The 17,107-nt window shown below is 37.6% G+C and overlaps 1 protein-coding gene and 1 long non-coding RNA gene across 11 annotated transcripts in view; one reads left to right on the top strand and one right to left on the bottom strand.

Annotated features, from left to right (window-relative positions):
• Positions 1 to 17,107, bottom strand: part of LOC126864877 (phosphatase and actin regulator 4B) — a 392,626-nt gene that overhangs the window by 308,663 nt on the left and 66,856 nt on the right. For 5 of the 10 annotated variants that reach the window (XM_050616727.1, XM_050616726.1, XM_050616729.1 and 2 more), the window contains exon 2: positions 15,806 to 16,842. The exons of the other annotated variants lie outside the window; for them this stretch is intronic. In XM_050616727.1, coding sequence (XP_050472684.1) covers positions 15,806 to 16,109 — 304 coding nt within the window. In that variant the 5' untranslated portion in view covers positions 16,110 to 16,842. The remainder of the gene's footprint in view (positions 1 to 15,805; positions 16,843 to 17,107) is intronic. 10 annotated transcript variants of the gene reach the window in all.
• LOC126864888 (uncharacterized) lies at positions 3,110 to 6,123 on the top strand. Its single transcript, XR_007689367.1, has 2 exons — positions 3,110 to 3,624; positions 4,295 to 6,123. It is a non-coding gene; the product is annotated as an uncharacterized LOC126864888 (long non-coding RNA).

Here is a 17,107-nt window from a genome sequence, read left to right as displayed (position 1 = left end):
GCCGTCGTCAAAGGATGACTAACATCATCAACGAGGCATTAATAGACGGAGTTAGCCGCGACAACCTTTTCACGGGGAATTATTGTGCACGAGCGTGCACGTCGATACCAAGAAGTCTCTACTGTTTCATCTAGCAAGCTACGAAACGAAAACCGAATGCTAAATCGAATAATGAAAACTACGAGAGATCTTTGATGATTCTCTGGATAAATGACATATATCAGGAATATTCCGTACGGATGCTTGTTTTGTGAAAAGACAGCGAAGAAGGATGATTAGTTGAGTGTTCGTTAAAATTTCATAGGTTTCATGGTAAATACATGTTCCTCTTGTGCGTGATGAAAAATTTCTAATTCAGAAGGTAGAGAATGAAAGTCTCGTTGCAATTAGTTAAAACAGTTGTGGCAATAAATGATACATACACATGGCGGAGATTCGAAATAGATAAAAGAGGAACATTTTCTGACGATAGTAAGAAAATAATAGTGTTTGCAAGAGTGTCAATCTATAGCTACTAAAATCCTTCGTATTATATCGATTCTCTCATTTTTTAAGCATCGATATGACAATATTGTCGTTTAATTATTACAAAGTCAAATAGAAATATGTAAAAGCAATAAATATGCAAAAATGTATCTAAACCGTAATTATATTAAAATAATAAATACCGACGTATAATAATCTAAAATCCAAAATAACGGTCTGTAATTTGCAACAGCAAAATTTTGCACCCTCTGTTTCGAGCTTACTTTCGCACAAAAGTCCTCCGATACCATGCAACATTGGCATCAACCCCTCCGATCCTCGACACACGACCACATCAGCATAATATCCCAAAGAGGAACGATGGTCAGTCCATGCATCATCCAGGTTGCTAGGGTTTCAGATCATCATAAACGTATGGTCCCCTCGGTTGCAGAGGCGAACCGCTGCTGTATTCAGGAGCATCGATCAGAGAGTTTACGTCCGCGCGCTCAAGTCACCCCTTTTCCTGCTCCGGTTCAATAACCGGCGAGTATCACAACTAAAATTAACTCTCCCTTCAGCGGTGGCGTCAAGCTGCTCCTGGGACTGAGGCAGTGTTCACCTGGTTGTCCCGGAAACTCTCTCTCGCCCACGGTTGTCGATGTACAAAGAGTATGGAAGGAACAGCGTAGCCGACTTGCCCGTGTTACCGTATTAACAAATGTCGCTGGAGGAACGACAATGTTTCGTATAACTTTCCGAGCTACACTTTGATCGCTCGTTCGTGGATCCTCGATTCAACTCGCCCTGCTCGAGGATGAAATATGGAATTTTGTAGTTGATGGTTAAACCGTGGATAATGATACATTTATGAGAAATTTACAGGTGCACACGTATAATATTATAACGCATGTAGAATGCACAATTATGTAAAATATCTATATATTTATATTCGTAGAAAAAAATATTTATATTTGTGCTTGAGTTCGATCTCTTTAGTCGTATTCATAAAAAAAAGAATTTGCATAAATGTCAGTCTAACGATACTATACAAATTACATAAAAGTCATTATTGAGAGAATATTGAACACGAAAAGTAGAAAATCGACCACTCATCCTAACAGAGTAGAGTCTTTTGCTAGCAAAAAACATAGAATTACGAATATATGTGAATTTATCTTGGTTGAGAATATAATGAAGTTTTTGTTGTATCCTGTCTACTATTATCGTATACACGAACGTCACGCGACATATTTTATCGAAGATTCAAACAATCTGTCGTGAGTAATAAAATCCTACGCACGTATCCCATAGTCTGTTCCCTTCCAAGAAAGAAAAACATGGCGCCATGTCTTGACCCACGAAATTATTCTTTCATTCAAGAGACGTTTCCCTTGCTTACTTTGAAAGACTTGGAACAGGAGTTGGCTACATCCAGGCACCTGCCAGAGACAGCTTGCCACCGTGTGGCTGCGTTGTCGTTGTCTGATAGAAGGGTGCATGGAAAATTACGGGTGACTCGTCCTAGTGTAAGTGGAGGCCGATGATCGATATCGAACATCGTTGAAAATAACACCGCCACGAATGATGTTCGCCCTCTGCGGATTGTCAGACGCCCCCGCAAATAGCTTCGCGTTGCCATCATCTTAAAACCGATCCTAAATAAATTCTTACGGACATGAATTTTCCGGTATGATTCCAAATTATTTTCGATTATGATGCTCGAAAGCCAATTTCAAACTTGAGACTGAAAAGGAGAAATTTTTTGTAGAGTAACTGTTTTACCGAGAAGCTATTATAATTATCATGACGAGGAAAATGTAATAGATGGACATATTAGGGTAGATGTAATAGAAACATTAGAATAACAAATAACAATAATTTAATGTATCCAATAACCTATTTTATATGCATGTAGTATAACCAAATTCTTCTTTACTTATAACGAATTGATAATTAACCATTGATGCAATAATATGATGATAAAATAAAACAGTAGAATAACTAATATGTAAAATAGCACCTAAAAATTACAGACGAGAAATTCGTACATGCATAAATTTAAACAATAAATTTCATAATATTATAACAAATGATCAAAAATATTCTGTCATCTTTGTCAATCATTCCTGAGTTGCTATGCAATGTGCAGAAATAAACACCGCTGCATATGTCTCATTAATATCTAACTGTCAGCACAGTGTCTTCCAATTTTGCATTTTAATGAATACTAAATGTGTAAACACCTAAATATTCATCAGACATTTCAAACGATGAATAAGTATTGTATAAAGAATCTATGAATGTAGCAATTTAAATCTAACTGAAATATAACATCAATCTCTACGAAAAGGATCGACGCGTAGATTAGGTAAATTCTTTTATCGAAAACACGAATAATTTACGAGAAAACAATCGACCGAAGAAAAGTTAGTAAAAAGCTAGACAAAAAGCTAGTAAAAAAGCTTGCAAACAAATCGTTCGTGTTTCAAATACGATCTTAAGATTGATGATCTCATCTGGCCGTGAACGTGTCTCCATTGATGCCACGATAGCAACCGTGTGTGTTTATCGTTCCACGTACGAATTTATGTTCGCCTCTAGAAGAACCAGCCTTGACATTCCACGGGAAAGACGTGGCCTGGCGATCTCGCGAGGCTACGAAGATTAATCGATCCACCGCGACGTTGAGCAAATTTTCAAGATGCGTTAAAGACGCATTTTTTGACATCGACCATTTTAACTACCACCTTCAAATTTCATGAATGAAATTATTAGCCCCCGAGTGTTGATCTCTGCTTACTTTTTCACTCTCGATGACTCAGGCACGCGAAGCTTTTGAAAAGTTCTAATATTAAACCAGGCAAACTGGTTCTATGTCAACCAGAGAATTCTTGGCTTCGAGCTCCGCGAGTTCAGTTTGAAAATTCTTGGAAAAAATATGACGGGCAATGTGTGTGTGACATGTTTCTGAATGAAGGAAGTAAGCTAAGTTTCGTGAATGATGAAGAAGATATGTAGATTAATGTGGAAGAAGACTTTGAAGAAGAAGATCTTTTCGTGACAATCTTCGTTTACAAGGAAATCTACTTTGAGAATCGTTAGGTACCTATGCCAACAGCTGGCAGAGAAACTGAGTTCTTCGTGTGCCTTTATTCGGTACGAGATATATAATTAGATCCACGAATTTAATTCAAGTTATCTATCATATTAATTTTAGTATATTTATAAATATAAATGTAAAGTATTAATATATTTAGTTATTTTGATATCGAATTTGTTGGTAATAGTACGCGGAAATGTAGACACTGTTTAAAAAACATCGAGTTAATTCTCTCGAATGTATATACACTTTATAAATATTCAAATTCGATTTTCTCGAAAAGTATCAAACTCAATTTTAACGCGCTATATTCGCCACGATATTTGAAACATTTGGTTACTATATTCAGAAATTCATGTACTATATCATCACATCGTACATATGTTAAAAATAAATTAAAGTTTCCATATTATCATAAATAAACTTAATAGAAATTGAAATTTTTGTTTGTTACATAATATCTGGTTGCGCCTACCAAAAAACTAAATAGTCCAAACAGACACGTTTGGCTTAAAATAAATTCAAAGACAAAAAGTTAAAGGCATTAAACATATTATTTTAATCTAATTTATTCTTGAAAAAAGCAACTGCTCTCTATCACGCATCTAATATAAAATACAACTTCTCAATTCGAACAGGCATAGCCAAAAATAGAATACTCTGATCGATAAACCTACGTTTTCACACACTCCAAACTCCTGAATGAACTTTATTTATCTCTTTCAGGAAACGGGTAAATATTCTACTCCAATCCCTCCCTAAACCTCAAAGAAGCGAAGAGCCAATCCAATAAAGAATTCACGATCACTGGCCAGACGAGGCAACAAATTTTCTAATAAACTGGTAAAGAACTAAATATTCAACGAAAGAGGAACAAAATAGATACATCGAGAGCCCTGAAACTTCCCATCGTCCATTCGTGTCAACCTCATGGAATCGTAAAATAGTCTTGTGGCGTCGACATCCGGAACATCGACTTCCTACTCTGGCTGAACTCTTTTGACGAGGAAATCCCCCGGGTGTAGAAAGTTCCTTGCCTCGGGTTCTTTCGTTCGTTCAACGGCTAGTTCGTCAGACTAAACGAAGCCCGCGGCTACGTGAAAAAGCAGCCACGATCACAGATCTCCGCGCTTCCCGAATAGGAACGACCAGGTCGACGCTTCTCCAGGAAGAAGACGCCTTTTCCGGGCACACAAGCCCGCGAAATTAGACGATGAATCTTCTATGAGCGGGGTTTCCCGGACTCAACTCATCCCGCGTTTTTCCATGGACATCCTCCCAGTCATCTTTCACGCAAAACCGAAGAAGAAAAGGCGCAAGAGGAAGTGGAAAAGGGGTGAAGGCGATTATGTACTAACATCTCGATTATGGGGGTTGCGACGTAGGCTGCTGATGAAAGTAAGGCTGAAGATGCACTTGACAAAATATATTTCATAACGCAATTCTATATATAAAATAATAGCACAAACGCAAATTCTATAATTTCGACGAAATTTCACAGCGCAAAGTCTTACGATGAAACATCTTACAGCGCGATATTTCATAATAGAAAGCCCGTATTATTGAAAATTTATCCACGTTGGCAAAATCTACATTTCCAAATTCGACATTTTCCTAAATTCTACTGTGGGAGGTTCTACAATACTTGTTCAATTTTGGATGAAAAATTCGAATTCTTTCCATGTGCATTTTGCGGTCACTGTTCACGAAAAACTGAAGAAGAGAAGATGCGAGAGCAAGTGGATGCAGGTTGAAGGGCGCTGATTACGAGCACCTCTATTACGCGGGTTGTGATCTAGGTTGCTGAGGCTGAAGATGCATTTCCGCGTGAGAGAAAACGCAGAGCTGCGTTGACCTTTAAATGTTGCGGTTATTAATACGATGCTTCCATCGATGCTTATTGACAGCTTGCTGGAGGCTATTATCTGTGGAGGCAGATAAGAGAAGCTTCTGCGCTAAACATGAAGTCACTTTTGTGAGAATCAGTGAATTATTACGCGTTGAATGCAGAAATGTAACTAATAGTAAGACCACAGCTGATATTAATTTCTGAAGATGATAATTAGGTACGGATGAAGTACAATAGAAAAATCTTGGGGTAATTTCTTTAAGGTTTTATATAATGATAAGTACAAACATGCAGTATATTTAAAGTAAATATTTATAAAAGGAAAAGAAGAAATGCAACATTACTCATCAAATTAGCTTTAGGTATTTTTCAAGAGTTTTCTAAGTGTCCCAAGAATTTTGTAATTCCTTTGTTGGAATACTTTAATGAGGGATGTGATTTTTATGAAGTTTTGTTGGTACATGGAGGTGATCGAGTTTGAATTTGATGCATTAACTACACGTGACAATATACAGTCTTCAAGGTAACAGATTGATGGTTAGAGTCGTGACCTAGTTATAGGCATACCTGATCCCCTGTTGTGGTTGGCCAAAATCGATGGTTATTATGTGGCTTCTTTATGAGGAACCACGAGCTTCAACTCAAATACCAATTCATTGTCTTTGATATCTGTAGTATTCAAAGTGTAATAAATGTTGCTAGACAATATACTTTTCAGGATTTAAGGAATCTGTCTATCGATTATTGGGCGAATTTCCATAAAATATACTGCTATAGTGCATTCGAAAAAGTTATTAATTTATCTTTGTAGGAGATGAAAGCATTCAAAATTTTATCATTTAAAAGGATTCAGAAGATGAAGAAAATTGTCGAAGAATACTTTTACTAAGCGCACGAATTTTATATGAAGAACAAAACGGTTCATCCAGCTCGAATAATGCATTACTTAACGCTCACGCATTATGCGAGCGTTTTAATTAGTCTCCAATACCGATGAACCAATGACGAAGTGTTTCTCAGACAAAAGTGTTACAAAGATCTCAAGAACAATGCACCCTCGCCATCTGTTACGCTACAGAACATCAGGAAGTAGGATGAAACGAAAGTGAATATTTTCTGTGAAATTCCTTATTCCTATTCACATACCTACTTTCCAACATCATTTTAAAGTTATTTGGGATAATACGACAAATTTTTCATTTCATATATCAATCATTTATAACGAATTAACTATGGGAATGTTACACTTACAAAATTGCAGATTTTCGTAAATAATCTCGAGATTTGTTCGTGAATTCGTTCTCTTTCCCGATCGTGAAGAAGGTAATTAGACGTTCACGAATTCATATGTGGCTCAGCCGGAAAATTAAGCTACTTCCGGTTTCTTTAGCCTTATCTTCTCTTCAGAGAAATTATATTCCGTTCGAGAAAAAAAGTTCTAGTCTTTTCATTTCGATGCGAAGACCTTTTAAATGTTGCGTTTCAGCTTCTGCGAAGTATTTGTGAATGCGAGTGTGTTTGCAATGAACGACCTGTTTGTTGCGCATTGCACGTATTATATAATAAAATGAGAAATGTACGATGAGAATGAATAACTTTAAGCGACAGAAAGTTGAAAAACTATGACAGATATTTTCCTCTATTTCATTATTTTGTTGGATTTCAAACATTGATGATGAGTTCTTTCAATCGCTTTTCATTCAGTTTCACTTTCTTTTATTTTTCAGTAAATATTTAATTTAATACAAAACATTTATTTTCTATTAAGTACTTCTAATTTAATCTTTTAATGTTTATTTCACTGCCATTTATATCGTGTCAATTATTTCACTTCCTCGTTACCACAACCAATTATCTCAATTATAATTCTATCATTACCTGACAAGAAAATTATTAGGTACAAATCGTATTGTCAGTGGAAAAGTACTATATAATGGGTAATCGATGATACGGCTTGTAAAATCGGTCAGATGTTAAAGTTTATATGCTTCGAGAGCCAAAACGATAATTACTTTGAGGCACGTAGGAAGATAAGGTGAATCGGATCTCGTTCAGGATCCTATACTCATTTTATGTTCTCTATTTTATACTCTCGGACGTGTTACTGTATCTGTTCCATCAAATATACCAACATCGATAACGACATCGATAAATCTTCGACTCGAACAATATTTTACTCTTCCACAATGTCATGAAAATGGTTGCGCTAGGTACGCGAATGGTTGACGTCAGGAAGTGATTACGAAACTTGATGTTTCTTTCTACTCGCAACGCCGACAATAAAATCCAGGTAGATATAGATATCAAGTTCAAGAACGTACGACGAAAGATAGAACGGAAGGTTTACGATCATTTCGGCAGATTTACGAGGCCAGTAGCGGGCTAAACAAGCCAACGAAACTATTCATCCCTTTACGGTACTTTTGTGAAACAGAAGGCATGCAACTGCACGCGTGACTTCTCTGCCATAATTTCAATGACCTACTTCTCAGACTTACACCTTAGAGAAAAGCTAGCAAATTGTAAGAATAACAATACTTTGAAATAAAACGATTGTAAAATCGTCGCTCCAAAGTTTTTCCTGTTTTCAGCATTACTTCTTTCTAAGATCCACCATTTCCATAAGCTACAAGATTAAACCTATCAATTTTTATCGATACGTTCACATATACACGTTGATCGAGTACCGCAGACTTAATGCCGAAATTTATTTATTGCCGGTGACGTATTTCTAACCTAACTTTAACATACAATGAAATGCCTTCAAGCTTACCAAGCCGAGAGAAATATACATATATCACGCAGACAATCCACGCAAGCGATATACTGCTTCGCTCGCGAATACTACATCATGGCTAACACACGAATCTCAGGAGCACGATTCTGTATCATTTAATGTACCGTTCAAGATACGCGAGGACTTAAACTGACTGATGCTCGTTGCTAAATTTTCAGGCTCCAGACACTTATCTAGAATATTCATTAATGAAAATTTCAACAATAGTTGCGATCGTCAAATATGAAGTAACCATACAATATTTTAAAAAGGAGGTTTGCAAAGGTGGCAGAATATCGAAATTTTTATTCGATTGCGTCTAAAGAATACTAAGAAATCAACTTGATACTTTCTAAAATTTTACAATAAAAAATTCCACGATATTTCTCCGAATTCTACGATAGGACGATCCTCCATACTTTTTCAAACTATAAAGTCAAAAATTCCGCGACGAAATACCTTTCCATAAAAGATTTTACAACGCAGAAGTTCTTCAATACAAAAGTCGTTTGATTGCAGCTGAAGAATATTAACAAACCAACACTAAATATATACTTTCCCAAATTCTACAATAGAAAGTTCCACGATGATATATCCCCTGATGATATGTTCCCTGTATAAGAGAATTTTACTACATAGAACTCTCCAATACGAAATTCTACGATAGAGAATCATTCACTCGCAGTAAAAAAAATATTAGCAATGCAACAAGCGTCCACGAAAAGACGGACGATCCCATTTGAGTGTGCGACTGGAGTTCGCGGTTCGAGGATCCGAAGAAGCATCGCAGACGTCGAATTACACCGTCCTTTCCCTCCCATCGTTGCCGGGAACCATCGAGCCCCGGCCAAAGGTTTGCACGATGTTATCCAGCAGGCTGGCCAACCGGGAGCATCAGCAGTCGACGAGTTGGCGGCTCTCTGGCTCAATGAATGATTTCCGTGCGCTGTTGCCACGTTACGTCTGCATTCTGCACCCATTACTCCTACTGGCGTCGCGCGTTTTATCGTTTCCTGCAGTTTACTATTAAACATTGCGCAATTATGCCTCTACGCTGACCTAACAGCCGGACCCCGTCGCGCCGAGACTGCGTCATCGTTTTAGACCGACCCCCAGGAATGTTCCACGTTGTTGCACCACTAATCATCAGCGCAGGAGAGAAACTTCAAAGAATTGGAAACTCGATCGTGGAAATCGTTTGAGACAAAATTAAATGGGAAACACGAATAATTATTTGAGATTTTAGTTTCATTCGATATTTGAGATAGTTCTCACAGAAGGTAAACTCACTCCTGAATTCTATGTTTAATTTAATTTTTTAACTTCTTGTTGTTAGTGTTCATTTTCTCAAAAACAAGCTATAATTTAATTGAAATTCCTCCTGGGATTCTGACGATTTAATATGAAACAGCAGGGAAATGTAACGTGGCAGTAGAATAGCGAGAATAGCGAGATCCGCGTTGAAACGAATATCACGTCGTTAACGATTTGTAAATTGCAGGGATTAGTAAGGAGATAAAATATACGGATTATTTAGTTAGATAACAGATGATTGTAGTGATCTATTGATCATTTGTGCGATGCAAACACCATTGCAAGGAGATAATGCAAATTAACGATAAAACTAAAATTTATATTGATATTGCACTCGTAACAACCTAAAGGTATTAAAAAGGAAAAGAGATGACAAACAGCTGTAAACTGAATCGTGTAAATTGTAGTTATCATAAATATATGTCGCGTCACAAATTAATCATCGATATCTAAACAAACACGATTAGCAATTATTTGTACTCATACAAAATTGTCAGAAAAATGATTCATGGTTCTAAAACCTTGAAAAAATTTCCCAATTAGCACAAGAATCATTGCCAGTGAAGAAGGTTTTTCGCTATTTTCATATATTTACTAACGCGACTGTGAAAATCAAATAACGATGATTCCACGAATCTACGATTATTGTCATAGCAAAGATAACAAGAGAAGTTGACGTAATAACTGATAATAGCCTTTGTTTCGCTGTCTAGTAGCAAACATCTAACGGAGAATAGCAAGTCATTTTGTAGCATACGTTAGTCTCAAAGAACCACTTAACGAACTCGCATTAAAGTAATCTCTCACATCCATTTCCGCGGCTATATTATTACAATAACCTACAATTCGCTATTTTACCCCAGAAACTTTCCTTCTGATCTGTACTCGTGACGTAAATCGAAGTTGGGTTTGTTTTATTGAAACCCACATCCGCTTACAATTCCGATATATTACAGACTCTAAAGTTAAGATTTTTGCCGTAATACACGAGTTTCCTTATGATGCAAGCACGTTGCAAATACAATTCGAAGGTGAATTTTCCTCTAGAATTAAAATGTTCTAACAACTCAAACGAATAACCATCGAAACTGACCAAATTGATTCAAAATCGAATATTTATTTCTTATTAAAGTCTAAACTTTCCTCAAACATTGTATGTCTTTTTTCACAATTTTTACACAATTAAAATATTACATAAGAAATAAAATATCAAGCTTTATCCCACACTAGCCAGCTTTCTCCGTACATTTGTTGCACAATTCCCAAACCAACGTCCACGGTTAAGTGCTAATGACGAATTACGCGTATTAGGTACCCGTGGATGATTGATCGTTGGCCTTAGGGAGAAGAAATGATTAAACGGCAACGTTGGAAAGGCGCGGCTGCGTCTTACGTTATGTCTTGTGAAGCAAGCTCTCTTTTTCATGCAGCTCCCTTAATCCTTTTGATAAGTACCAATTGTGTTTTATCTCACAGAACACTATCTATGTTTGTAACATTGTTACGAATCATGTATACCATTGTTTTTAGATCATTTTCTATAGTATTAATAGTATCTCTATATCGTTAAAAAACTCGATTTTGAATAAAATATGAAAGAATATTAATATATCTGATTTCTTATCTCAATCTTGTGCAAGTCCTTTTATTTGAATAAGAACCGGGATTTCTTCTAACTTTCTAATAAAAGTGCATCAGGAAGACTGTAAACACTAATTACTTCTCTAAATTCTACAAAAACCTTACCAAAAGAAAGACACTTTTACCAAAAGAAAATTACAATTTTCATTGAAAGCATATAGCTACCTAAGCTATGGAAAGTTGAAAGGATCAAAGTGATCTTGATACTTTTAATACCGGAAGGATTAAAAAGAAGAGGATTTCAATGTAAACAGATAGACAGAAACCAATTGACCATAACGAAAGAGCAATTTGCAAAGAGGAAACGTAGCCGCGACACGCCCCAAACGGATAACCGAAATATCGATGAACGTGGCGCGAATCGATCGTTGACTATCGATTATCTGCACTAATGAATGCGCAAACACGGATGTAGGAAAGGTTAACGTTTCCTGTTTGGCGGTGGAAGTCGAGTGCCTATCATTGCGGCTACCGGCCATCGATATACTATACCCTGTCGATTGAGGTATTATTGGCATGATGTTTGCGGTTTGTTACGTTGTAGTGGCGATTTTCGTCCAATTTTAATCACTTTTAGATGTTGACAATGGCGATGTCTTTAATTTGCATCGTCGATTATACGAGTTTCGTTGTACCTACTACGAAATATTGAGTCATTCATAACGAAATTTAGGAAAAATATAGCATTTCGTCAAAGGACATATGCACTTGCTTCTTTCAGTGACTTCTTGCAAAGATTACTATCTTTTAAGAAAATAGAACATTTGATAGATTTTTAACAGTTTAATCTTCAACAGATCTACAAATGTATCTAAGTATGTTATCCAAACAGTACAACAAAGAAAACTATTGTTCGTTTAATGGAAATTTTCCATTTGCCTACTTACTATCGTAAACTATCGATAATGATACGAGCTAAGGTAACCAAACACAAGATCTACTTTCGAACGGTTTAGTTTCAAAGATATCTACATAGATTTGATTGTAACATGTTTTCTTCGTCCCCTATCCAACACTTAGAGATTAACGCCGAAACGCCTAACTTCGTTAAACGTATTATACTATATTAACACACAATGAAAAATTGATATCTGCAAATGTCAAACACTATAGACCACTTTATTATCTAAGAAGTTCGTTATTTTCAGCTCGTTTGGTTATCAAATTACAGATAAGATAGGGACGGTTCTTTCAAATTGAGGGGACTATCTCGATTAATTTAAGCAATAATATTTAAACCGACTCACTATTTCGACGAATCGTATATTTTACTTTATTATACCATTGATAATGTTCTAAACGGACAATTTAAATTTCATATGATACATATCTGATATTGCCACAGGCATTATATTATTATTTATACTATTTTTATACTTCACGAACATTCAAGTATCCGTATGCATTAATTCATACATTTATGTAACATTCATAAATGTTAATACCTATGAGCAACAGTGTACACATTCAGTGTGCAATATCAACATAAATTTTCCACGAATTAATATTTCAGTATCAATGTTTCTTCATTCGCCGTTTGTAAATATCGCAAACAAGACACGGTAAATGGAATTTTCGCTGCGCGAGACAGAATAAAAGCGAATTGCAACACGACTTGCGGAGCAACATAAACGCAGTTACGTTCGTTGCGCAGAAGACACTGGGAAACATATTAAAATCCGACCGTTCTCCATGTAAATTACTCGATGTTGCATCCGCGATGCACATGCAGTAAACCGCTTGGTTTAGATTTACGCGTTCCTACAGCAACGCACCGCGAAACACGTAGAACATACGTGGCACAAACATGGTCCATCGGTACCGAAGCTGGTTACTTCCAAAGTAACACGTGTTGCATGATCAAATAGTACACGAAAAGTGGTCGCACGAAAGCAGGAGCGGAAGGCGGATAACAAGATTCCTGATCAATATTCCTCGGCTAAGGAAATTTGAGAACGGTCGAACAGAGGATTACTTGTTCCAACCTCCGTTTTCTCCACGAAGAACACAAGTGTTCTTGGAAACTACGTTTCGAGTAGATACTCCGAGTATCTTTCACTGAAATATGCCCTTGTATGTTTCCCTGTTATCGAAGACCAACCGTTTTATTAATATTTATGTGACCACTGGATGAAACGCGAAATATTCTTGATTTAGGAAGTAGATGATTTTGAAGTATTAAATGTAAGTTATAGAAAAAAATGTGGATTAAATAATAAAATAATATCTTATTAATGATATCTTTATTTATATATGGAACTTTTTCTTCTCATTTTTTTGTCTAGTATATGTTTGTTATTTAGTAAGTATTTGTTTGTAATATGGAATATATCCATACTTGTTTTAGTGTGACTGTTAGTTTAAAATTTAAAGAAACGTAGAGAATACTGCAGTACGTTCTTTCAATTTTCTACTACATTTACACGCATCCATCGAACGAAAACCAAGTATGCCAGCAAATCTAAAAGCAATTCAATAAACCAGCAACACACTATACCTACCAGAGAGTACTAATTCTCCAGACCAGTCGGTACAAAGGCTTAACCAAGCACGAACGATCAGAGACAACGAGAGAGGCCTAACGATCTATCAGGGCCGCGGGCGTTGAAACAAAAAGGCTACCACGACAATGGTAGAGGCATTTCGTGGGAGCGCGATAACAAAGCTCCCTTCGCGCAAACGTTCCCGTTAAAAAGAGAAAGAGAAAAATGCGAATCCGCTAGCCCTCCGTCACCCTTTCTTTCTCTTTCCCTTAGGCATTAAGTAACTTACACACGGTGAGACTTATCTCGATGCAAAATTCGAAACTAGATCTAGTTTGAGACGGTTTCAAGTATCGCGTCTACTTATATTACCTTTTAAGAGAAGTTCAGAAAACTATGACACTTTGTATCAAATAATTCATAATGCAAGTCTATTTATTATTTGTACTATTTATAAGAGTGATTGAGTATGATTTTAGAAGGTGAAATTGCTCTTACAAGGTACAAAGTCAATTTCAATGATTGATGGTGGGCATGACTTGAAAAAAATATATAGATACATATACATATGTGCCCAGATATGAATATACGTACATCCGTATATACGCTAACATTTGTCTCATAAATATTTTGAACCTCCCATGCAATGAACTCTTAAGTAGTTAACTGTGAATCTCGTACATCACACGAGCACGCCGAAAATTCTAAATTGCTAAAATTTCTAAGATTGCTAAGATTTGCTAAATGTTTCGACGATACATGAATCATTATGTATTTTTAAAATCTATTAGATATACGTATGGGGAAAATATATTAACTGACAGATAAATAATTATATGCAAAATCTACATGAAAATTTCTTCTAAATTTTGCAATATAGTTATTGCAGCATACCAGTATTTTAATTCGTAATGGAATAACAAACGAAGGATTAACACGCTAATCTAATTTATACACTGGCCTAACTAAATATTTTTCGAGATATTCATTATTAAAATTTCACTATCTTAAACAGCTTAACAATTGCATAGCGTCGTTGTATGAGTATGCATTACAATGATGCGAAGATTCAAAAACTTGTGTCTTGCTGCATGCGGCGAAGCGAATCTTTATACAGACCCCGCCTCCCTTTGTCCCTTCTTCAAGCAACGACCGACGTCTCGGTGAGATAGCGCCGGTCGAAGGAAACATCCCGGAAGGAGACACGAAAAAAAAATGGAGGGAAAAAAGCACGTGTAGGTAGTCAGAGAACGGTGTATACGCGGGGTTTGTTTACAGGCCGTGGAACTCGACTCTCTTTCTACACGAGTTCCTTGACTCGTAATCGAACCACGGTAATTCCCTTTTCTATGCTTCTACGTCTTCTTTCTTTTTTTCCTTGACTTTCCCCCTCTCCTTTGTTTTGTGTATCCCTTCCCTTTGCCACTTTGTAATTCTACCAGGAGAGATTTACTCGGTCGCGTGGAGTTCCACGATTCACGTGGAGAACGGTAATCGCGCGCAGCTGCACTGCCTTTCAGGTAAAAAGGCTCGTTCACGAGAGTCGCGATGCGCGATGACAATAGACGACGACCGGCGGTCGGTCGTTGTCGCGACATAATCGAAAGTATAGAAGAGAATCGTGACGATCGAGTCACCTGATCGCAACAGGGTGATATTCCAAGGTGGCTAGGCAGGTAGAAGGCTAGGTAAAATCTAGGAGCATCCTGGGTGCTAGCCATTGTTCCTTTGTGCGCGAGCATGGAGGTCTTGAAAAGTGGGTATCCGGGTAATAACCGATTCAACGGCTAATGGGAGAATAAATGCGTTTCCGCTACTTTGGATTCTACATGCAAATTTCTATGGGAATTTCGTTTTTTTAGAGTGGCCTCCATAATATAGAATCTCTTTCTTCTTATAAATATCTATTAATTAAATCATATACAAACATATATATTGCATATCATTTTAATATATAGTGTCAATCTACAATTTTCTAAAATGAAGCCCCTCTAGGCTTCCTAAATATTCATATTGCATACTAGCCACATTAGGTCAGTGCACTTCACTGACACACATTTCTCGGATATAGCCTCCCTGCTCCGCCAAAGACAAAGGCAGAGAACCTTCCCAGCTTATTTACCTAATTATACTCCCTTTCTTCCAAACTACCAAAAAGGTGTTCTAAAACTCACCTATGACGGTGTTAGCAGCGACCTCTTTCGCGGCAGCAGCAGCAGCTGCCGGTCCATGAGCCAAGAAATCACTCAGAGACAACGAAGAAGCGATGATCTGCCGTTTCTCCTCGAAATTTAAATAATCCAGGCTATTGCTCCTCTGTGGTCCAGCGACGATCGTCACGGTCTTTGCCGCGTGATGATGATGGTGCTGCTGGTGTAAATTGTTCTCCACCGAGAGGTTACTGGGTTTCTCATTGCCAGACTCATTGTTGGCCGCTGGACTAGGCACCAGATATACACCGCTAACGCGTATGGACATCGTCTTGGGGCGATCCTTGAAACGGCCACGCTTCTTCCGCCTCCAGGGGCTGAGGATCGCAACCAGGCCCGGTAACGAAGCTACCGGCTGCTGGCCAGTTGAAACATCCTGACGGCTGCCCGGTCGAGAGGTCGGCTCGCGTCGCTTGTTACTTCGAGGCAGCTCCACGGCTCGGCGTTTAGTGCGTTCACGATCGCCGAGGAAAATTTATGGACTCCACTGTGCGCTTCTGGCAGCGGCTACCGTGTACGCTGCACTCGATGATCGGTTGATTTTATTTTCGTCGATCTTTACGGCCTCTTTAATTCCCACTGAAATTCTTGGATTTAATTTCTTCGATTGTCATTTGCACTTTTACGACGAATTACGATCTCCTTATTTTCCTTCTTCCTTTTTCCTTACTTGTTTAGTTATTTTACATGTAATTGATTACTACTAGATAGAAAAAGGTACAACAGGTATTCAAGATGGCAGGATTTCCGTATCACGCTTAAAAATTTCAATGGAGTCGAATTCGCTGATTGGCAAATATATTTTTCCTGTATTTGTATTTTCGACGATTATGGCACTCTGTATGAAAAATGGCCGACCCAAACGGGGTGACTCCGGACCGTTGCTTCGACGGTCTTTATTTATAACGGAAGGAAGCGAATACGAGCCTTCCGCGGTCTTTTTTTTCTCTCGTGACGGCCACGAGACACTCCGTGCTCGGTCGACGCTCCACGGAATCGTCCTGCGCAATAGGAATAGGGTAAAACGTTAACTCTCTCGCTAATGGCACTGGCTGTCATGAACGACGTGCATTGTATCGTACGAAAGAGGTCGCGAACGATTGTGTGTCCACCGTCCCACGAAATGTCTCGTTGCGGTCCATCGACCTTCTATCGCTTCGATTATCGACTGTTTGATCCGAGCTTAAACGAGTGAGAACCTTATATGTATTCTGGTCATGATTTAAAAGTCACTAAACTCGCATCGATCGTAATGCACACCTTAAT

Source organism: Bombus huntii, chromosome 4, assembly GCF_024542735.1.
Source record: "Bombus huntii isolate Logan2020A chromosome 4, iyBomHunt1.1, whole genome shotgun sequence".
Taxonomy (NCBI): Eukaryota; Metazoa; Arthropoda; class Insecta; order Hymenoptera; family Apidae; genus Bombus; species Bombus huntii.
Note: the sequence above shows the minus strand (reverse complement) of the source record. Positions and strands in the feature narration are given on the sequence as shown.